The sequence below is a fragment of the Acanthochromis polyacanthus genome, chromosome 17 (genome assembly GCF_021347895.1).
Source record: "Acanthochromis polyacanthus isolate Apoly-LR-REF ecotype Palm Island chromosome 17, KAUST_Apoly_ChrSc, whole genome shotgun sequence".
Classification (NCBI taxonomy): Eukaryota; Metazoa; Chordata; class Actinopteri; family Pomacentridae; genus Acanthochromis; species Acanthochromis polyacanthus.
In genome coordinates this window covers 31,135,275-31,158,622 of record NC_067129.1, presented here as the reverse complement: position 1 = coordinate 31,158,622, position 23,348 = coordinate 31,135,275, and the positions used below count along the sequence as shown (strand labels likewise).

The 23,348-nt window shown below is 36.6% G+C and overlaps 2 protein-coding genes across 2 annotated transcripts in view; both read left to right on the top strand.

The window, feature by feature from the left end:
* wwc1 (WW and C2 domain containing 1) overlaps positions 1-8,731 on the top strand; it is an 89,066-nt gene extending 80,335 nt beyond the window's left edge. Inside the window, exon 22 of the mRNA XM_051937402.1 lies at positions 478-8,731. Within this exon, the coding sequence (XP_051793362.1) occupies positions 478-544 (67 nt within the window). The 3' untranslated portion in view covers positions 545-8,731. The remainder of the gene's footprint in view (positions 1-477) is intronic.
* A 1,593-nt stretch (positions 8,732-10,324) lies between these two features.
* rars1 (arginyl-tRNA synthetase 1) overlaps positions 10,325-23,348 on the top strand; it is a 36,006-nt gene continuing 22,982 nt past the window's right edge. Inside the window, exons 1-9 of the mRNA XM_022212676.2 lie at positions 10,325-10,512; positions 12,061-12,195; positions 13,848-14,036; positions 15,352-15,460; positions 18,966-19,066; positions 19,822-19,943; positions 21,551-21,671; positions 21,974-22,103; positions 23,138-23,242. Of these exons, the coding sequence (XP_022068368.2) occupies positions 10,468-10,512; positions 12,061-12,195; positions 13,848-14,036; positions 15,352-15,460; positions 18,966-19,066; positions 19,822-19,943; positions 21,551-21,671; positions 21,974-22,103; positions 23,138-23,242 (1,057 nt within the window). The 5' untranslated portion in view covers positions 10,325-10,467. The remainder of the gene's footprint in view (positions 10,513-12,060; positions 12,196-13,847; positions 14,037-15,351; positions 15,461-18,965; positions 19,067-19,821; positions 19,944-21,550; positions 21,672-21,973; positions 22,104-23,137; positions 23,243-23,348) is intronic.

Here is a 23,348-nt window from a genome sequence, read left to right as displayed (position 1 = left end):
TATTTTATTCTCAGTCTCTCCTGTCATCTCCTCCTGGGGTTTTGTGTCACATTTGTGTTGTTTTGTCATGTTTTTCTGTGTTTTGTGTCTCGTTTTTGTAAATTCGTGCCTCATTTGGGTTGTTTTGTGTCTGGTTTGTGGTCATTTCTGTCAGTTTGTCTTGTTTTTGCTGTTTTGTGGCATTTTTTGTCTCTTTTTTGTCATTATGTGTCTCAGTTGGGTTGTTTGTGTCTGTTTTTTGTCGTTGTCCGTCTCAATTTGTGTCTCGCTTGTCATTTTTTTGTCTTGTTTTTGGTTGTTTTGTGTCGGTTTGTGTCTTGCATGTGTTTTGTACTTCCTATTCTGACCGGCCTAGACTGTCTGTTTGTGCCCAAATGACAAATATAACATCCTGAATCTTGACAAAAGCAAATGTTGTCAGAATAAAACTGCGTTCTGACTGTTTTTCTGCTTTTTTGTTTTTGTTTTGTTTTGCAGAGAGAAGATGGCGTTCTTCACACGAGCGAAGACCTGCATCCCCGACCTGCCGGCTGACGACGTGTAAAGAAGCATTTCAAAGTATTTTCCCTCCCGAGTCTTAACCTGCTGTTCCCACACATGAAGCAAACGTTTGGCGGTGTCATGAAGAATTAAAAAACAACAACATATACACAAGTATAAAAAGCAAAACGCTGAAAACAGTGAAGAAAGAAATTGTTAAGAAGCTCAGCATTTCTAATGTGGATAGTCTTTGTTTGTAAATTAGTGATAGCACTGCTAGAGCTTTTTTTTATTATTATTATTATTATTGTTATTTTTCCGCTCTTCTGTTTTGTTTTCTGTTACTAACCGGCTGTTTATAGGCTCTAGGTGTTTAAAATCATTCCAGGAACGACACGTTGACAGCACAAAGTGAAATCAAAAACGGTACTAAAGAAAAACCTAAGCAGAATAACCATCTGCACTTAAAAGATATTTAATATTCACATCATGTGTTTGTTTTTTAGAGCATTTTGAAGATTTTATACGCAGACACAAGCACACATTTTTTTATTTTTATTTGTTTCTAAATATCATTATCAGTGAAACTTTTCCATATGTGTAAATATGGATCAGAGCGTTAAAGTCGGTTATAATCCTTAAGATTTTATGCTTCTACCTTTCCTGTTTTGGAGAGAAGAAGTCGGGTTTATTTTCTGGACAGACGTGAAACATCCTGGTTTAATCAGCAGAACAAAGCCATGAGTTTTGAGTCAACGCTGATGAATATATTTTGTAGTTTTCAGGAGTTTAAATCACCTCCTCATCCTTGCATCTCCCTGGACTAGTATCTTCTAGTCTCTCGAGTTAAAGTATCTGAAGTAATAGCTAACATTTTTAACAACAATGACAGAAATAAACATGAAATAATCCAAACTTGTGGTCATAACTGAAACCTAAACTGCCCCTCGAAGCCAAAATGCAGCAACTGCAGACCAGAAGAGAGTTTTTACCTCTTGAAATGACTTAACATCAAGTGTAAACTAAAAATACTGAAGAAACAGAGCGGTAACACATTTTTTTTGTTAATAATGCGGTACACAACTTCAAAATATTAACAATGAAAACCCCCATAGAGCTGAGTCAGTTAAATCTCTGAACCCTCTGAACCCCAAACACAGTCTGGGTGTTGAAGACACATCCAGCATGGTGAAACATCTTTCTACAGCTGATGCACAAAGAAGAGAAGAAAGAAAATCTGATTTTACAGTCTTGACAAACTTTCTCTCTCTACTCTGCTCATCAGCTGTAGAAAGATGTTTCACCATGCTGAATGTATCTTCAACAACCTGCTTCTCTGTTCACTTTTTCTGAGCCATGCTGCATTCGACACAAAACCACAAAAATGAAACCAAACCACATTGGTGTCATTTTTGTAGTTCTGTCTTTTTTGTGTCATTTCGTCTTGTTTTTTGTTGTTCTATGTCTCGGTTGTGTCTTTCTTTTGTCATTTTGAGTCTCATTTTTGTGATTTTGTGTCTTTTCTGTGGTCGTTTTGTCTCCACATACAACAGATGTTAAGTTATTTCCATGTTTCCAGCCTCTAGAAACGTTCTTTCTACTCTGCTCATCACCTCCAGAATGATGTTTCCCCATGCTGAATGTATCTTCCAACAACCTGCTCCTCTGTTCACTGTTTGTGAGCCATGCTGCATTCATTTTATCGATCCAGTAGGTTTCATTTTCCTCTCTGCTCTGTGGAAACACTGCCTGCAGTTCATTTGAAAACTTTCAGACTTTGACTGCTGCTCACAGCTGAGTGACTTATTTCTGCCGAGGTGCTCAGGAACATTTTGTTTTTCTACAGAATCTGGTGCTACATTTTTATATAAGACGTGGAATAACTGGATATCGATGAAACATCACAGTTTCGAGCTGAAATTTGGTTATTTTCTTGGAACTGAAGCAAACCTCACATTTGATTCCTTCACAGTCTGTTGGAAAGTTGAAAATCTAGTAATTATTTTGTGTTTCACAGTTGCTGATTCTGATAAATGGTGTAAATTTGTATTTTTAAAAAAACAACTAAAAGCATGCTTTGGAAACCCATCGTGGGTTTTAGGGTTCAGAGGTTTAAAGCGGCTGTTGTCAGAGCAAAACGTGCAAAGCACAAATCAAATATCCTGTTTTTGGGTAAAATAAGGCAGCTGTAATTGATCATTGTAGAGCTGGAGACTAGCTACTGAATATATTGGAACATTTACCACATAAAAAGTCCAATTTCTCTTCTGGAGCTGGTGGAGACCAAAAATGGAGCTAAAATAGAGTAAATACTGCAGCTGCATTTCTTGCATTTATTTAGACTTCCTTTATGGTCTCTCCTGTGAGACTTTGGGGCTAAAACAATCAGCTTTTAAAGATTTTTTTCCTGTTAGCGCTTCAGTTCTTCAGTAGTTTCTTCTCTCTACCTTTGTGAGGCAGCATTATGAAATTATCGACAAAATTTGTGTGTTTCCGTCTCGAGAAACTTTGAGGATATCAGAAAATGAAGTCTTCAAAATCTGAATTTAGTGAGAAGAAAAATAAATGTTCAACAAATCTTTAACTGGCTCACATGCTGTTACTGCCACCAACCACCAGGTGTCACCAAATCAACCCAGACTGAAATCTTAAGGATTATAGCTTCCGTAGCTTCAAATCGAGCTGTACTTTTTAACGTAAAATAATCAGCTGAAGCTTTTCTAATGTTATGTGTACGCCATCGTTCACTACGTAAAACACTACACAACAACCAAGAGAGGAAAAAACATCACCCGAAAGGCGAGTCTAAAGTAAAAAAAAGTCGTAATTTTAGTCTCACACACATTGAGTAAAGTGTAGAAACAGCACTAACTCTCACTAACACTCAGGTAGTTGATCGGATAGTCTGCACTTTAAGAAACTTGAGGTTTTTAAAGAAAAACACACTAAAAAAGAAACTTGATGTGGGTTTTTGGAAAGTTAGTTAAAGAAAAAAAAGACATCCAGAAGCCTTTGCCTCACGCTGGAATGATTGTTGAAGCACACGATGATTGTCGAAACACACACAGGACGTGAAGATGAAATGTATTTTTGATGACTGTGAACTACTTACTGATTGTATGATTGTTAGACCGAAAAAAAAATCAGCCAATAGGAAGACAGAAGTCCAACTTAAGGCTCCTTCTCTCTGATTGGCTGGTTTCTGCCCTGATGAAAATTAAGTTTGTTCAGCTTTTACTGTTTTAATTTCTTCTCCTCGTTTCCACAACGTAACTGGATATTCTGGATACATATCTGAATAAATAACTGGATGTTTTGCGAATGAATTAAGTCGAGTCATGTTAGCGTGGTGCCCCAGCAACGCTGAACTTTTGATTTTCTCTGCTCCGGTTCTTAGATTTGCCTCAATACTTACCAAAATGGCTGTTTGTCACAGCTGTACAGTGTATTTTGGGGTTTTTTCAGCTTGCGAGCCTTGTTTACGTTGAATTATTGCATCAGAAAACATTAACGTAAATGACGAAATTCAAGAAAACTTTTATCATTTCGCTCATTTGAGGTTTTTCTCTTGTAGATGAACAAAGTTATATTAGATTCTTGTTCTGCGTCACAGTTTTTCAGCAACTAGTTTTGTTCCCAGTATCGTCTCGTCTTTATTGCTGCCCTGTAGCCTATAGCGCCACCTTCTGAAGACACTACACAACCTAATTTATCTGCTTCAAAGGAGTCAAAGCGACATTTTTAAAGATTGCTTTCACTTCACTTGACGAAGACGTGGAAACGTGGCTACAGTTTCGGTTTTAAAACCGATTCTTACTGCTTTGACAGCTTCGTTTTAGGTCACAGTGGGCTTAAAATCCTCTGAAAACCAGCAGACAAACACAACTTAATGGAGCATTAAGAAGCTACAGAGCCACATGTTGGATTTATTGTGTGGTGGAGACCAAAAATGGAGCTAAAAGAGCGTCAATATTGGATAAACACCACCACAAATGAATGATATATCGCTGCGCCATACTGAGCAAAAGGACTCCTGATGTGTTCTTCATCAATTGATAATATGCTGATGTGGTTACCATTTAGTTTGGTACCCTTCAAGAGACAAAAAATCTGTATCGGTTTAAATGCTCACATTTTGTAATAGTCTTACTTGCAACCAGTGACAGATGATTGTAGGCATGGCAAATAAATCAAATAATTTAGGGATGTATTTGGAAAATCCCCAATAAATAAATGGTAAATTAAATCTCTTGCACCATTGACTTGAATTTGGACATTAAGTTTTCCATAATTTAATCAGATGTTGGACAATGTTTATGACACCAAGTTCTGTTTCAAAGTTGATTCTCTGTAAAGAAATTCAATAAATTTAAAGAACTGGTGTAAGGGAAATTTTAAAGTCATTCCAAGCAGAATAAAAACAGCTTCTAATGTATTCCATAAATAGCTTTACATAACTAAGGAAATCCATGTATCATTACTCCCAGGAAAGATTGGTTTAAATAAGATATTTTGAAAGAAAATGTTTGATACTTAAAGAATTGAACACATGTTTTGTATTTTCTATGTAAAGTAAGATGTGTATTTTTCATTTGTGATGAGTAGAGATTTGCAGATGAACATAATAAAGTGTTTTACAGCAGAAATAGACAGAAATGAACCATCAGGAGGTGGTAGACCAAAAATGGAGCTAAAACAGAGTAAATATGGGACTTAAAATTGATCATGTGGCCACAAACATGAATCCAAATGGATAAAAATGTCCCTCTGTTTACCAGAAGAACTGCGTCTGCTGCCCCCTAGTGGCCAAACACCTCAGATATGACAGATTCAAGACCTGAAGTTACAAAAACATACACATGTACTGATAAAAAATGCTTTATTAGAAAATGAATCACAGACATCATTGTTGCTGGGTCACCGAGCTAAAAGTGTACATTTTGGGTATGTTTTATTATTTTATATCCACGTTTTCATTCCCGATGTTAACGAGAATGTAGCCAACAGAAACCTAATTGATGCTGCTGCCATTCCAGATTTCTTTTTTTACTTCTTTAAGACAAACAGCAGCTCATAAACATGTTTTTTGTGCGATTCGTGAGTTACCCAGGAAGTTATTTTGACCGTCTCCACTTATTGTTGCTTTTCTTTTCACTCCCAAATCCTTTCCCGATCTCCAAAAATGAAAGTCAGTCTTGTTTTAATGGTAGTATTTATATAGCGCTTTTATCCAAAGCGCTTTACATGATACATCACATTCACCCATTCACACACTGATGGTGGAAGCTGCCATGCAAGGCGCTAACCACGACCCATCAGGAGCAATTAGGGGTTCGGTGTCTTGCTCAGGGACACCTCGACATGAGCTCGATGGGCCGAGGATCAAACCAGCAACCTTCCAGTTACAAGACGGCCACTCTACCCACCAAGCTATGCCGCCCCCTGAATAAACACTACAATGGTTTTCAATCCACATTAACGTGAAGATAGTCGCACCACATTCAGGTAGGAGTAGGAATATTTTGCACAAGTGTCTATAAGAACCGTAAATATCACAGAAATACATATTCGGACACTCTTTATCCCTCGTCTAGAGAAGACTTGATGGGTTTGGATGTTGGTTGGCTGCGTTCACACGGCAGGAAATAAACGTTTATTAAAGTCTATTAAAGCCTGATTTCAATCTGAACAGTCAGTGACCCAACAAAAGATCGATACCAAAGATTTAACACCAGATGATCTCGCTGGAACAGAACCTCTGGAACTTTTTGGTCAAAGTAAAAGGACCGTTCAAACGAGCAGAACTTGTGGAACGTATCGGCGTTATGAGCCAGAATGAAAACATCATCTAAAAATTAGAGTATAGATCGAAATTAGACCTTTTTTCAGTTCACCACTGGGAACACTAAATCAATAAGAGAACACTTCTTCCAGTCAGTTTGACTTTTTAAAAAAAAATATACATACATATTTTTTAGTATCACATTAGAAAAGGTTCATAGAAATGGATAAACTCCAAGCAACTTAAGGTGGTTTTGACTTTTCCAACAAGTTAATCCGCTTCATAGGAGATCAAAACATCATTTCTAAGTAACTTCTGGCTTAACAAGCATTTAAGTCACTACCAGTCAACTAGTTCTTTCATCATCTTGGCCAATGCAAGCTGACATGAATGAATTAAAAGTGTCTGTAATTGATATTTTCGTGACTAGAAACTTGCTGAGGAACATAGTGGAGCATTTAGCAGCAGTCGGAGGTGGGGGAGACCAAAAATAGCGCTAAAAATGAGAAAATGTCGGACTTTTGCCACAAACACAACTCCAAACGCATGATAATGTTGCTCTGTTACTGCGAGATGTGGAAATATAAATCTGTTTACTTGCCACATCAACTGCTTCTGCTATTCCAAAGTCGCCAAAATATTCGGATTCGGAAGGTTCAAGAAAGGAAATGTTACATTGCTTTATATCAAAGTGTGAGAGTTAACAATGAATAAGGCATCTATAATTCATTTTTTCATGAATAGAGATTTGCAGATGAGGGTAGTGAAGCATTTGTCAACAGAAAGAGACAGAAATGAACCATCTGAAGGTGGTGGAGACCAAAAATGGAGCTAAAACAGAATGAATATTGGATTTAGATTGATCAGGTGGCTACAAGCATGAATCCAAATGGATGAATGTAGCTACTGGATGGTGAAATATACACTTGTTTGCTCAAGAAATCAAATATTTATGCTGCCCCCAAGTGGCAAAAAAATCATAGGCAAGAGTTGAAAGACATTAAGTTTTACAGAAACATGGATTTTTTTTGCTTCAGTACAAATACAACATACATCAACAACTGATAGAAAATACAGTATTGAAAAAGATGTATCATATACTTGACTTGTTGCCAGATCACCAGGCGGAACTCATGTGCTTTAGGTGTGTTTTATTACTTTAAGTCAACATATCTCCTTTCCTGTCGTACACAAGAACGTAGCTAACAAAAACGATCTTGAAAAATGCAAATTTTATGTCAAAAAGCGACTTTTCAACTGCAGGAACTTGGTTGTACTTCCAGAAACAAACCTCTAACTGTCACGTATAGCCTTTCTGTTAATGGACAACTTTGTGAATTTTACGTCGTTAGCTGTTTTTTCTGGTGTTAGGAACTTTTTCCCCCCATAAAAGCAGCCCTGAAAGAGGTTCTACAGGGAGAGTTCTCACAAAAACAAATCTTGATCACCGGAGTCGGAAATTATGTGCTTGTAAAAGTTTGTGGAGTGTTCAGGGTTGATGTTGAATTTTGCCTGAAGTAGCAGCAGCAGATCAGTAGGGGGCAGCGTCACTCATCAGAAAAGACCTCAAGAAGCTGCTCCAACATCATGATAAACTAGATCTGTGTTAAAGTTTCCTGATTTGTGATCTGACTGTTCAGACTGAGGCCACAGGTACATTAGATGGAGGACAACGTATCGTTAAGAATCAAAGACGAACTCATGTGAATGCAGCCGATACCGCAGAGGGTTTAACCGCAGCAGGAACACTGTGAAACGAATGAAAGTGTTTGGAGTTACGTGAGAGAATGTGCCTTTGGAGAGCAACGTGTAAAATATTTTTTTTCTTTTTTTTTTTCTCTTAAATGTCCGAACTCGGCCGCTGCCGTCGTCTGAGGCGAGAAAAAACAAAAAAAGCTGTAGAGAAACATTCATTGTCTGAATGTGAGCAGTTTTCCTTCACTGTAGATCGAGTAGATTGAGAAACTGTCAGTAGTGTCTGTTTAAAGTCCACCGATTAACCTCGAAATCAAACACATCTCTATGTAACCACATCTGGATGAAGGAATGTAGGTTTTTGCTACGAGAAATCATTCAGAGAATAAAAACCGAATGCTGTTAGTCACCGATGATTCATCGCATAGGTTGTGACATCCTTCTCGTTTGTTTTTTTGAAGTTTTTTTCCTCGTTTGCTGATTTTTTTTTCTAATGAATCTGTCTGTATTTGGACTGGCGATGAACCCGGTGTTGTGTACACAGGCGGCTATGAGAAACATACAGCATGTATTTATTGCACTTTTGTGATTTGGGTGTGCTTTTTCCTGTTTTTTTTTTCTTTTTATTGTGAGAGTCCCGAAAAGCTGTGAATTTTATTCTCAGACACTGTACTGTCGACCAGAGTTGTAAATATTTCACCAGCACAAAAAACAACAAAAATAAACGATATGTTTTGTAGTTTCACAACAAATAAAAAAGTTCTTCTCTTCTAATGTGTGTGTTTTTGTTTCCATTCTGCCAAACATCATTGGGATTCTGTTGATTATCTTATAGGGTCTTAACTTTAGTTTTTGGTCCAGTAAATTTAGTTTATTACTCTAGAGTAAAGCGTTGTGTCAGCATCTGTGTTTAAATGTGCAATTTAAATAAGATGGACTTTAATAAAATCTCTCTAAAAATTATTTTTTGACCGTTGATCTACTAAAATCCACAAGAGAACCGATAAACTCAGTTACTGATGACTAAAGTGGTGTTTCTGGCCTAAGTCGTAAACAAACGTTGACATATATTAGTCAGGATGGTGAAGAGTCGACCAAGAATCCTCTAAAAGTGGATCTGAGTGAATGAGAAGCTGCTGGAACAGAGCTGTCAGTGTCCACAGGGTCTGACATCAACATGAGCTGAGAGGATCCATGAATGGTCACAACTTTGCACTGATTTTTGGCTTTTTTTTAAACTGGTTTCAGACTTTGTCTAAAACTGGCTTCAGTTTTGATTTAGGACTGGTTTCAAATTGTATTCTGACTGGTACTGAACATATTTTATGGACTTTCTTAGGTTTGATTTTGGTCCTGGTTTTAGACCTTTTTAAGGACTGCTTTCAGACTGTCTTGGGCAGATCTTTTTTTTACCCCAAGAACACCAAACCTACCATCAAGCATGGTAGTAGCAGTATCATGCTCTGTAGAACTGGAGTTTTACACAAAGTAAATGGAATAATGAAGAAGGAGGATCACCTCCACATTCTTCAGGAAAACCTAAAACCATCATCAGAAGGTTGATCTTGGACACAGTTGGATGTTTCAACAAGGCAGTGGGTCCAAACACACATCAGACGTGGTAAAGAAATGGTTCCATCAGACTAGAATGAAGGTTCTAGTCTGGTCTCCCCAAAGTCCTGACTTAAACCCATCAAGAACCTGAAGAACCAAGTCTGAGTCAGAAAGACGACAAATTTAGTGGAACTGAACCAAGAGGAGGATCAAAGATAATCCAGAAAGTTGTGGACGGAAACCAAAAGCGCCTCGTTGTGGTTGAAATGGCCAAAGGATGTTTGACCTCATTTTTGTGTGTATATTTCAGACCCAGAAGACCGTTAAAAGAACATATGAAGGAACCAGAATGTTTGTTTTGTGACAAAGTCGCTTTTGTTTCAGTGATTCCATCTTAGAAAATTCAGAGTTTTAGGAATCATCGGAAACTCAAGACTGACATGATAAACACGTTTATTTTGGTTCATGACTGTATGTTCAGCCTTTGGTGGTTGTTTGAGGTTCTTGTGTCAAAGTTGATTTCAGACACTGTTTCCTGTGGTTGCTCAGTGACTTATAACTGGTTGTAAATTATATTTCTTATGTGAATGTATGTTTTTGTGGAGTATTCAAGCATTATGAACAGTTAAGGTTGCCTTTGTAATTCAATTCAATTCAATTCAATACTTTTTTTCAGACACAACAACTGGTCCATTAGAAAGCTGTTGATTTTGCCATTAAATAAGGTTTTCCACATACAGTTTGTATTTTTCCTCCAGTGCAGCAGGTGGCGCGCTGCCTCCTTTAACGATCCGCGTTAAAGCAGCGTCGAGGAAGACGACGCCAGACATGACGTCAGCGAACCCGGAAGTGTTCCCGAAAGTGGTGAATTTCTTCCTCCTCCCGCAGTTTGTTTCATCAGCCACGAGTTTCTGCCTCCAGCCAACTCCAGAGTTTGTCCGCAGCGCTTCACAGAGATGGGAGATCCGGTAACCGAGTACACAGCCCGGCTGCAGCAGCAGGTGAGCTGCCGGGGAAGCTAACGTTAGCTCCGCGGCTAAACTTGTGTTAGCGGCGGATAGATGGATCCCAAAAACCCTGCGCCAAACCCCGTAAAGCAAACCGCAGATTTAATGTATTCTGGCGCTTAATTTAAAGTAACAACCCACTGAAGATAATAAAGAGTCTTTATAGAAAGGTTTGGCCTGGCTGTCAAATTCGGCTCACGTTTCTTTCACTAAATGTAGCTTATTTTATTAAAATAATAGTTGATAAACAACTTTGCGTCGTTATTTGTTGCCTCATTTCTGTGCCGAACCTCCCAGAACATTTCTATAGGTTATTTCTAGTGTAAATTGTTGCCCTTATAGCTATAATATTGTTTTAAAAGTCAAGACAGTGTTAAATTGGACGATTTTTGAATGGAGTCTTGTTCAGAGTACGTGTTTTTTCCTTACAGAGAACAGTTTGAAAACATTAAGTTGCATATAATTCAACTTACACACCAGTAATACTACATAAGTTTAAGCTGTGATGTTGATTGTGTGGAAAGTGTTTGTTGGACTGATGTTTGGGGTCCTCTAGTGGTGGTTTAAGGGATGCTGGAGGCTAAATTACAGCTGGTTTCATCATTCAGAGAGCAATTTATACATGCAGGTAAATTATATTTTATGTTATTGTTGATTATTTTAATGGCTTTTGGTGGCATTTTCTCAGGAAATGTCAAAAACACATGAACATAGGTAAACACAACCTGCTTGTCCTGCATCACCAACTGTCTAAAATCCAAATATGTTTGATTTATTATTAAATATGACAAATAAAACCAACATTTTCTCATCAGAGGAGCCGGAATCTGTTAACATTTTTAATTTTTGTGTGAAAAAACGGTGAATTGATTACAAAAATCAGCTGTAATTCACCTTCAGCATCTTTCATTGGTAACATTTGTCTGTTTGCGGGGGTCAAACTACAAGATAAGTTGATTAAATCCATAAACATCGAGCTTATTGAACCGATTGAGTTTAAAGTTCACTGGAGCTTCATCGAGGGTTAATAGTTTGTGTTCACTGCGCCATAGACTTACTTTCGGTTTTATTTTGATTTGCACAAACGTTTTACAGCCTGATTTATTTTCAGTTTTCCTCCTGGCAGGAAAACGGCAACATTCAAACTCAATTTATCCACATTTCTGTGCTAAATATTTAAAGAACCGCCACAGATTTTCTTCTCAAAGCTAAACCTGACTCGTGTTTACTGAATTACAGGTAAAACCTATAATATTTGTCTCTACATTTCTGCTTTTCTTTTGTGTAAAACTATGTTACTCTGATTTCAGCAGCGAGGAGCTTAAACTGAAGAGTAAATTTGGTTTCATTTTGTAGACGGAACATTTCTAGCTGCTGTAAAAAGACAATAAATCATTTTATTGGGTCTTTGATAACAAACAGCCAACGGTTGAGGGTAATAAATGAGTAAACGCTGGTATTAATCATTGATTTACTGTAAATGTTTGCGTTGAAGCAGCTTTAAAGAGTCGCTGAGTTGAAGCAGAACTTTTTATTTTCCAGGAGCGGGAGATCAGGAGTTTGTCTGCAGAGATCGAGATTCTGAAAAACCCACAAAACCTGAATCCGTCCCAACGACTGGACGAGCTCCGGGAGGAAAACGCTAAGCTGAAATATCGCCTCAACATCCTGAAGAGGGTGAGTGATGATCACACAGAAAAACAGACTTCAAATGTTGGTTTATGAAAGAAAAACTGTGACTTCAGCCTTTAATGTAACCTTTGATATTATTAAAGAGAAGTAAAACTGAGGTTTTCTGGTTTTATATGAAAGTAATTCACATAAAATCCTGATTAAAAGTAAACTTGGAGCTATAAAGGTTAAACAGAAGCTTAAAATCCAAGCTTTAATCAAAGTTTTTTTCTGCTATGAATGTTTTGTTTTGCCTTAGTTAAGTCAGATTTACACAAATATGGTGAATTCAGGAACTAAATGCATCATTTCTGATCAAGTTTTCTGCAGGAATTACAGTTTTTCTTTCATTTTTATTTAGAACTTTATTACTGCCGACGTGGTTTGTTCTGAATCTGTTGTTGAGCTTCAGGATGAACTCCATTCCAGCATAGAACCAAACTTTTTCCTCATTTTTTCAATGCTGTTGTTTACAGACAAATGTTAGATCATATAAGATAAAACCTGATTAGTCCTGAAGGAGATTCTTGGGCCAGATTCTTAGAAATCAACTAAACGACATAAGATAAAAAAGAATTGGTGTCTAAAAATAAAAAAGCAATAAGATAGAAGTATGATGCGTTATTGAAATCCAGAAAGTAGCTGAAATACGGTTAGAAGAGAGCAATAGGAAGTAATGATGACGGTTATACTGAAGGAAAATAAAATATTTCACCTAAAAATGAACTACTGCACTTAATAAATGAACATATTGCACCAGAAAAACTGAATATTGCAGTCAAGAAATAAAATGTTTCCCCTGAAAAATGAAGTATTGCACCTAAAAAAATGAAAAGTTTCCTCTGAAAAAAGTAATATTTCATGTCACACCGACAGTGTTGTTCATAGATGTGAAGAATTTCATTTGTAACTAAAATATTTGACCTGAAAAAACACATTTTTCCGCATTTGAACGTGTAATTAAAGTTTGGCAAATTAAACTAAAATAATACACCTTCAAAATGAAATATTTCAACTGAAAAACGACATTTTGCACCTGGAAAGTGAAATATTGCAAAAAAAAAAAAAAACAACCCTAAAATACTTCCCCTAAAAAAGCAAAATATTACACCTGAATCCTGAATTGTTCACATATTTTACACATAGACACTGATGAACATGCAAGTGAAATACTGCACATGTGGGTAAAATATTGCAAATGAAAGTGAAGTGTTACACATGAAATTAAAATATTTCACTTGATAAGTGAAATAGTTCAGCTGGAAACCAAAGTTTTGCACATTTCATTGACCGTGTTCAACATGAAAGTGAAATATTTCACCTGAAAACAAAACGTTTCCCCTGAAAAGTGAAATACTTCACCTGAAAAAGAAAATCTTGTACGTTACATTAACAGTGTTGAGCTTGAAAGTGAAATATTGCAGATGTAATTAAAATATTACAAATAAAAAACTAAATATTTCACCTGGCTGATGAAATGCAGCAGCTGAGACTTAAAAATCAGGAAATCTTTCACCTGTAATGCGATGACATGACACAGAATGATCTGCAGCTCTTTCCTGTAAATCGTTCTGAACTTCCTCTTCAGTCGTCAGCCTGAGTTCTCGTTTTCCTCCGGCTCTCCTTATTTGTTCGCTAAACGTGTTTTCTGTCCTCAGAGTCTGCAGGAGGAGAAAAGTCCCGCCCATAAATCCATGATGAACATCAACCAGCGCCTGCAGCAGATCTTCAGCCGGGCCATCCAGGCTTCCTGTCCGGAGCTGGACAACCCTCCTCTGGCCGTCACGCCCAACCAGCAGGCCAAGTTTGGAGACTACCAGTGCAACAGCGCCATGGCCATGGCTCAGGTTAGAGGCAGAAAAACACGGCAGGAACCAGAATAAACATTCATAGGAGTCTTTATTATGAAGAGTTTAACTCCACAAATGATTTTTAGCTCGTTTAACTGATACATACATCTGATTAAATATCAGTTTGTGGGTTTTTTTGTTTTTTTTTAGTAATAAAATCTATTTTTTTCTTTTAAGTTGTATTTTTTATGTCAATGTCACAAATTAAAATGCGGTATTCCTGTTTTTATGAGCCTAATTGGTCCATTTATTAACAGATTTTCTTCCTGCTGCTTTAACATTTTTAAACTCAATTTATGGAACTTTTTGAGTTAAATGTTTTAATTTAGTTATCTCTAGAAACTAAAACAGACTTTTGTTTATTGAATTCTGCGTAAAATAATTTTAAATGTCAAAGTAGAGTTTGGACACTTTGAATGGATTCTTGTGGAGAGAACAACAGAGAATTCATTTATTTTAGTTCTGTTTTAAAACAAAATGTATATTTTTCAAATGTAAAAATTATTTTAAAAAATGATTCTAGCAAATATGTGTTTATGTGAGACGTTAACATTTGTTTTACCCCCTAAAGTTTCAGCTTACATGCTTTTATAAACTGTTAATCTGTTGTATTCTTGTATTTGATCAAAGATTTTAATCTTTTCTCACAGATAGTTTCACAGGATTGTATCCTAATGCATTTATTAGACCGTGTTATGAGAATTCTGAGGAAACCGTTTCTGATCATGCACATAAAAGCATTTGTTCAAACTTTAAATACAGAAACTCTCCTTGTTTTTTTCACTGCTCTGTAAATACTCCACAGCTTTTCTACGAAGTTAATTATTTTGAAAAAGAAATTAATACAAATAACTAAATTGAAATAATGAAAAGTGATTCTTTTGAACTATTTATTATTTTATGGATCATGACCTAAGAGGTTATGAACTCATTTTGTGTGAAATTTGCAGTGAAATAAAATAAAAAAAATGAATGATTTCATCTGCTTGCAGCTTTCTAAACGACACCATCGTGTGTTCTTTCTTCATATAATCATAAAATCATCAGTTTCACTTTCATTTTTACAGCTGCAGAGACTGTGGCGTAAATTCATTTCTAATTATGACAAACAACTAAAATTATAAAAGTAAATCTAAACTCCTGAACTTTCCTTTAAATACAACCAGGCAGAAAAAACGGATGGTATTAATGTGATGAAAACTGATTTAACTGAGGTTAACTTTTTGATTTGTCTTTAAAGCTGCTTACAGAATATAAAACCGTATTTAGAATTAAAGTCCGTTTCATGTTCTGTTTTTTTTTTTTTCTGCAGATGCTGAAGGCGAAGGGGGTGAAAGTGAATCCAAGAGAAATCGCAGAGAAAATCGTCCAGAACCTTCCAGAGAACGAACTCATCCAGAAAACTGAGATCGCAGGACCAGGTAGAGAAAAAGAAAGTTTGTTTTTAATGCTTCAAAGCAGCAGCGGAGTCAAACTGGTCTGAGTTCAGGTTAGATCCAAAAAATGAGCAGTAAAAGCAGAACGTAACAACAGATAAACAACTGTAAATGTCTCCTTTGTTTTACTGCAAAAAATGTTCACATTTTAGGAATTATCTTTTTGCAAAACATCATCAACAACCTGACATTTAAGAAGAAACATACATTTAAATTCAGCAACATTCAGCCTCAGTTTGTCATTTAAACATGACAACTTCCAGATCAGAGTGTCGACAAAAGAACACAACATTTAGTCACAGATGTCTGCAACTGAACCACAAAGGATGTCACTTAAAAAAGACAAACGGCAAAACGAAGACAAAATGTTACAAAAATGACACCAAAAATGAGACGACACGAAACCAAAAAGCAAATAAAAAAACTTATACAGTGACAAAAAAATGGACAAACAACAAAAACATGACAAAAGCCTCAAATAAAATGACAAAAGTCGGACAAAAAGGCCAAAAAAACAACAAGAACAAGACAAAACATTACAAGGAGACGCAAAAAAAAGCGACCAAATGAACAAACGACAAAAGTGAGACAAAAAACAACGAATACAGCGGAAAAGAAAATGACAAAAACAAGACAAAGAATACAAGCGAGGAAAAAGAAACACAAAACGACAAAAACATGACACAACGGAAAAAATCAGACAGAAATTAAAATATAAAAACACAAAATGACAAAGATACACACAAAATGACCAAAAATGAGACAAACACAAAACAAAAAAGACAAAAAATTTGACAAAAAGTTACAGTGACAAAAAAATAGAGAAGAAGACAAAAACATGAGACAAAAAAGACAAAAAACATCCAAAAACCAACAAAATATTACAAAAACGAGACACAAAATAAGAAAAGAAAGAACCATCTATTGTTTTACTTTCTGATCAAAACAACTCGTCATGGTCTAAAATGATTTAAATTCATAGTTTTACTGTTTACAATCTGCAGCTAATGTCTGCTGTGGACCGCATGTTGGACACCGCCGGTTTAAATGCTTTAACAGTGATTTTTAGTGTTTACGCTGCAGGTTTCCAGCTTTTTGAGCTTCAGAAACAGTTTTGTTTTTGTGTTTTATTGTGGGATTGCAGAAGGAATGTGGGGTTTATCGTGATGTAACCATGAGTTTATTCATTTAAAGGAGAAAAGCAAAATAAGAGCTGCAGTAAGTTAGTTTTATTAGTGTTGATTAATCCGGGAGCTTTTGTCTCTAATTATTCATATTTTTTCCTTAAAATATCAAAAAAACCTTAAAAATGACCTGGGGCCTCATTTATAAAACATTGTGTAGGATCCATACTAAAGTTTGCGTACGACGGAAATCTGAAATGGGCGTCTGCCCTTCGCCCCTGATCTATAAAACTGTGTGTAAGCACAGCTGCATGCAATTTCTTGATAAATCACACACCAGCTGGAAGATTGCACAGGTGGATCCACCTCACATTCCGCCCACAACACACCCACATTTTACCATGAATGGTCAATGCAAAGTAACTCATGAATGTATCTGTATATAAATAAGCTGCTGATCCACGGCATTTCACACAGCGCCCCCTGCAGTCTTTTCACTGCTGTGCATCAGGATGAATGAATCATGTGTGACCCAGGCCACCCTGCCACTAAATTTGTTATGATCATGTCCGATGTACAAATAATTTGTACACTGATTGAATGTACATTTTTTCGGTTCACATAGAGAAATTAATTTTCACTCGGAGCCCTTACAGCAACACGAGTGCAGTCAGTTACACCGATTACATTTGGGAAACCGGACATTGCTGCAAATTGCTGTTTAATGTTGGCCTGTTCACCCACAGTGTAAGGAAACCTGGTGTACTGACTGGTCATGTTTATAATGTCATCCTAAACAGCTGGCATTACTGCGCTGAGGGATGGTTGTGATATCAGACCTAAAGGACATCATGTAACTGTATATCAGACCCAGATAGGATTTAGACAACAAATGTAACCGCATATATTCTTCATATACTCACACGCAAAAGAAACGCAAGTTTCTTTTACCCGATGAAAAATTAAATTTGGTTTCCCAAAACAAAAATGCATTTGGTACTTTGTGGTACATGGTGTGTTCTTAATATTTTCTGTTGCGTTTTGTAAGGTTGGTGTGAAAACGGAAAACGAATCGTTGCAATACACCAATGCATTGATGATGTGGACACGATTCACACTTTGCACGTGCAATTGAATATGCACGATTTATCGACACCTTCAGTGGGTATAAATTTCATTCAAGATCATAGGCATGTCACTTGCTGTTTAACTATGCCACGCTTAAACCAAATTGAGAGGAACCAAGCCATCGGACGTCTGCAAGCTGGAGAGAGCGTTTTTGTTTTGGGAAACCAAATTTAATTTTTCATCTGGTAAAAGAAACTTGCGTTTCTTTTGCGTGTGAGTATACATATTCATATATATTCTGTCGGCCACTTAACGCTGGAAGGAGCCGGTGTCGCCAGAAACCCCCGAGTCGTCAGCTCCTGTGTCTGTACCGGGAAGGTTTCGGCGGGTGAATCGGTCTAAGACGGCCCAGTTCAGCACATAGATCCAAGAGTACTGCTCTAGGGAATCTGAGTCGGCTTATTAGCCAGTCATCATCATGGGCAAATGAGATCAATCTGGTTTCAGTTCACCACTTCACCCTCCGGCACTGCCGTTCCCTCTGTCTCCAAAATGTGCTTAAGCAAGCATCAAAGTTGGCACACCGGTGCGCACATTCTCACGCCAAGTTTGTTTTTATAAATCACAACCTTTGCGTAGAAAGTGGCGTACGCCACTTTGTAGCCCTGTTTTGTGCGTACGCAAGCTTTATAAATGAGGCCCCAGATCAGTCTGATTGTTCTGCATCACTCTGAATCTGTTTGATGTATTAACAAATATGACAAAGAAAAGCAACATATTCCCTCCTGAGCAGCTAGAATCTCTAATATCTGATTAAAAACGGTGAATTAATCATCAAATAGTCAATAATTTCAACTTTTAATGACTTTTATTTTCACTTTCAGTCGTTTTATGTCAAACTATGAGATAAAAGTTGAGAAAAAGAGTTTAAAGTTGAGCTGATTTTCAGGGACGGTTCATTCTTCAGACGTTTATGGCATCGTGTTTGAGCTGTTTTCACTTTCATTCTGATTTACACTTCGTCCATTAACCCAGTTTATTATCAGGTTTACTTCCAGGGTGGAAGTTCAACAGATTTAAAGTCAGTTTATGCAACTTTCTGCTTCTACTAATTTAAAGAACAAACAATAATCTCTGACTGTTTGAACTGCAGATAAAATAAGTTTAACTTAAAAGTCTAAAAGTCCCTCTGAACTGTCTTTTTAATGATTAGTTTAATGAGAACATTTGATCCACAGTCATCAGTTTAGTTTTGCTGACGTTATTTTTCAGTTTATTTCATGTCTTTCTTTCTTCAGGCTTCATCAACGTCCACCTGAAGAGAACGTTTGTGTCCAAACTGCTGAGCAACCTGTTGGTAAACGGAGTCCAGCCTCCACCGCTGGAGTCCAGGAAGAAGGTCCAGTACTCATTCATCCATTCATTCATTCATTCATTACTAATTTACATGGAGCTTCTGTTATTTTAAACAGTCTGCTGGTTTTCCTCAAACTCTTTGTATTTATCAATAATTTAGTGTTAAAATGTTTTAAAATGATTGAAAAACTAACATTTTCTTACTGTTATTAAAGTAAATAAATGCAGATAAACTAGTGAAAAAGTTCCATAATACCACTTTATTATTGTGCACGTTTTATTATTTTATTTATCAAAGTGTGGTTTATTACTCGTTACAGTGCAGCAGCTTGAAAGGAGTTTTTCTCCCTTAATAGATGAAAATAAAAGAAAAACTTCATGGTTTCATGTTTAAATACTGAAAATAAAATAGTTTCATTTTTTATGAAGCGCATTTAAAACAGCAGCTGAGCTGAAAACAGACAACCACTTCAGTTTAAATATTAGAATTAAAGTCAGTTTTTGATTGAAAATAGCTTCATTTAGTTCAATAAAAGGATCTGCATAAAAGCTCTGACTAAAAAACTATTTTATTTTTCTGCATTTACTGTTTTTAATTAAACATGATTCTACCAGAAACCATAAAGGTTTTCTTTTATTTTAATCCTTTAAAGGATTTTCTAAAGCTCTTTTTAAGCTGCTGCACTGTGATAAACAATGAACCATAAAGGTGACAGCACATGTTGGCTGGGTGCAGAACAGTGGTGTTTCATTTAAAATGTAGTATTTCTGGGTGATGTCTGTTGCTTCGTTGCTCAGGTGGTGGTGGACTTTTCGTCTCCGAACATCGCCAAAGAGATGCACGTTGGTCACCTTCGCTCCACCATCATAGGAGAAAGCATCTGTCGCCTGTTTGAGTTTCTGGGCTACGACGTTCTCAGGTGACTGCAGTCAGGATGTGTGGTTTTCATTTCACCTCCTGAGTTAAACGGGTCACGATAAACTATTTAAATCAACAGTTATAGCCTGAATATTGAACGATGATCAGGTTTTATTCATTTCAAACTGCTCTGATGTCTTCAGTTCCACATATTTATCATCAGTTACCTGCCAAAGTGTGAAAACAAACAGTTTTGACTTGTTGCTCAATTTTGGCTAAAATCAACTCAAGCTGCAACTTTAACCTAAAAACATGATTTGTCCAAATGCAGCTCAAAGTAAAGAGAACAAAAGTAGTATTTTAGGTGGAATAAAGATTTAAAAGTGTGTAATATTCCACTTCCATTACCTCAGTGTAAAATAATGATACTGTTCTGTTCTAACCTTATTTCAGGTGTTTCATGTCAGTAATGTGTTGTTCTTCTGTCTTTTCTGCCTTTCTTATGTTTAGTCATTTTCTGAGTAACATCTGAAACAAGAACTTCCTTTGGGATGAATAAAGTTTTGTCTTACAACCATAACATGGTATTCAGAGAGTACGGTACTATTTGAGTGGAATAAACCTTTAAACTGTAAGTACTTGGACATAAAGTAGGATTTTGTCTTGAATAAATGTTTAAATCCAGATTCTGTTTGGGTGGAATAAACCTCTAAAAACACAAGTAGTATTTGGATGGAATGACCTTTGAAACTACAAGTATATGGACCTCAGCTAGTACTTTGTATTTGTGGAATATTTGTTGAATATTATACGTAGTACTTTGGATGGAGGGACTTTTAAAACCATTAGTATTTGGATGTCAGGTAGTACTTTGTGTGGAGTACTTGTTGAATAAACCGTTAATATTCCAAACAGTACTTTGTATGGAGTGACCTTTCATCCTGTAAGTACTTGGACCTAAAGTACTCCAAGTACTTCTCAAAGGTCATTCCATCCAAATACTACTTGTAGTTTTACAGGTTTATTTCACCCAAACAGAATTTTCTTTTTTTATGAACAAAATCTGGATTTAAAGGTTTATTCAAGACAAATCCTACTTTATGTCAAAATACTTTTAATTTAAAGGTTTATTCCACCCAAATAGTGCTCTGTGAATACCACGTTATGGTTTCCAGATAAGACAAAACTGAATCTGAAATGAAAATTTTAGTGCCATGTGTTGCTCAGAAAATTACATAAAATAAGAAATGCAGTGATCACAAAGTTCAGAAAATGTCACGAGTTTACTTCAGAATTGTCAATGATTGATGTTAATATGAGCTCAAATATTGGATGTTTCATGAAAGCTTCAATTTTTTCCACATATTTCAACTAAAAATAATCAGAGCTCATTTCATGTACTTGTCCAGTATTACGGATTCTAAATTAATGACATGATGAGAAATAAAAGAGAAAATTTCAGGTCTTTATCTTAAACGGTTCCTGAGTTATTGTTGTTCCAACAGACTCAGATTTTGATACAAAACAAATCTCGTAAAGTATTTGATGTATGAAGCTAAAATTCACAAACGTCTTTATAAATGTTTCTGTTTTAAGCTGTAAAGCTGGTTGAGCAGAGGTAGCTGTAAAACGAAGTGATTTAAGGTGGAATGAATGCTTGTTTTGCAGGCTGAACCATGTGGGGGATTGGGGCACTCAGTTCGGGATGCTGATCGCTCACCTGCAGGACAAGTTTCCAGACTACCTGACGGTCTCTCCTCCAATCAGCGACCTGCAGGCCTTCTACAAGGTGACTTCTGTCACAGCTTCATGTTTAACCAGGCTAAACAATAAACTGTTTATAAAAGTCATCAGGTGGCGTCTCCATTTATTCTAACGTCCAGAATCTTGATCGCAGCTAAAATCTGTTTCATATTTAGTTTATAGATTCTAGTCGTAAATCTGATGATTATTTTGCTGTTTTCTGTCTGTGAGAGGTTGTATTTCCATTTCCCTTTGGTGTGCGTTTAGGATTTTACTGTTATTTCTATACAATAAACTCAAACTTCATTTCATGTCTTCATCTTCTAACTTGGTCCTTTTTTGTTTCAGGAGTCGAAGAAGCGTTTCGACGACGACGAGGACTTTAAGAAGCGAGCGTATCAGTGCGTCGTCCGGCTGCAGAGCAGAGAACCCGACTTCATCAAGGCCTGGAACCTCATCTGTGACGTTTCCAGGAAAGGTGGGCTGCCTTTAGTCATCATTTATACATGAAATATTTTAAAAATTAAAGGAATGATTCACCTGAAAACTGCAAACTGAAACTCCAGATCTGACTCCTGAAGTGGAAATAATGGAAACAAATGGAGTCAGAGTGAAGCTTTTTTACTTAAATGTTTGCTTTTTTAACCCTTTAAGCTTCAGTGTACCGCCGGCGGTACACCTACTAATTTGCATAGGAATTTCAGGAATGTCCGACGGGTGCAAACGCGATTATACAAACACTATACACCGATGGAAAGCTTAGATTCTCATGAATCCGCCGGTATAAACCACTTTCAGATGCGATTACCACAGCGGGTGAGAAAAACACATTTGTCCGACAAAAACAAATATTCATCCATCCGTTCTCTATACACGGCTTCAAAGCACACAGCGCGACTCACATTTCCGGGTTTATTATTACACACAAAAAAAAGATTCCACAAAAAACGGCCATAATCCAACCTTTTACATCAGATGACACAAGCCAGTAAACTATTTTGTCCAAAACATGTCCTGAAGTCGGTATAAAATCCCCGAATCGGTCGTTTTCAAGGAAATGCACCTCGCGATGCCCGTCCAATATTCCCCGTATTTTTCGTAATTTTTTTTAGTTAAAAATAGAATATTAGCGATTTTTTTGTACTGAAAACGGCTGGAATTGACTGAAGCTTAAAGGGTTAAAAAGCCCAAATTCTGCTTTTAATTCCTCATTTCCTGCTTTTTTCCACGTAAAAAGCCTCAAACGCCTCATTTAAAGGTTCTGTTGTTATTTAACTGTGTTTGTATGGAATATATTTTGAAACATTTCTGCAGAGCTTTTTAATTCCATTAGTCATTATTCTTTTGCACATCTCATACTGTGTATTTTGCACATTTCTGCACTTTGTAAATGTTTCTTTTGCTTTAATAAAACCTTGGATTTGCTGCTTCTTTTTAAGTGTTCTGCCCGTCTGCATCGGTTTTCTCAGTAATCAAACCGAATCTGACTCTGTGTGTTTTTGTTTGTTCCAGAGTTTCAGAAGATTTACGACTGTCTGGACGTGACGATCGTGGAGAGAGGAGAGTCGTTCTACCAGGAGATGATGACGGACGTGGTGAAGGAGATCGAAGGCAGAGGTAGAAAATCTGAACATGAAAGACTTTATATGGACAGTTTGAGTCTTTAATGCAAAATACTGAGAGACTGCAGTTTATTTGGCCTAAAGGAGCAGTTTTTCTGTGT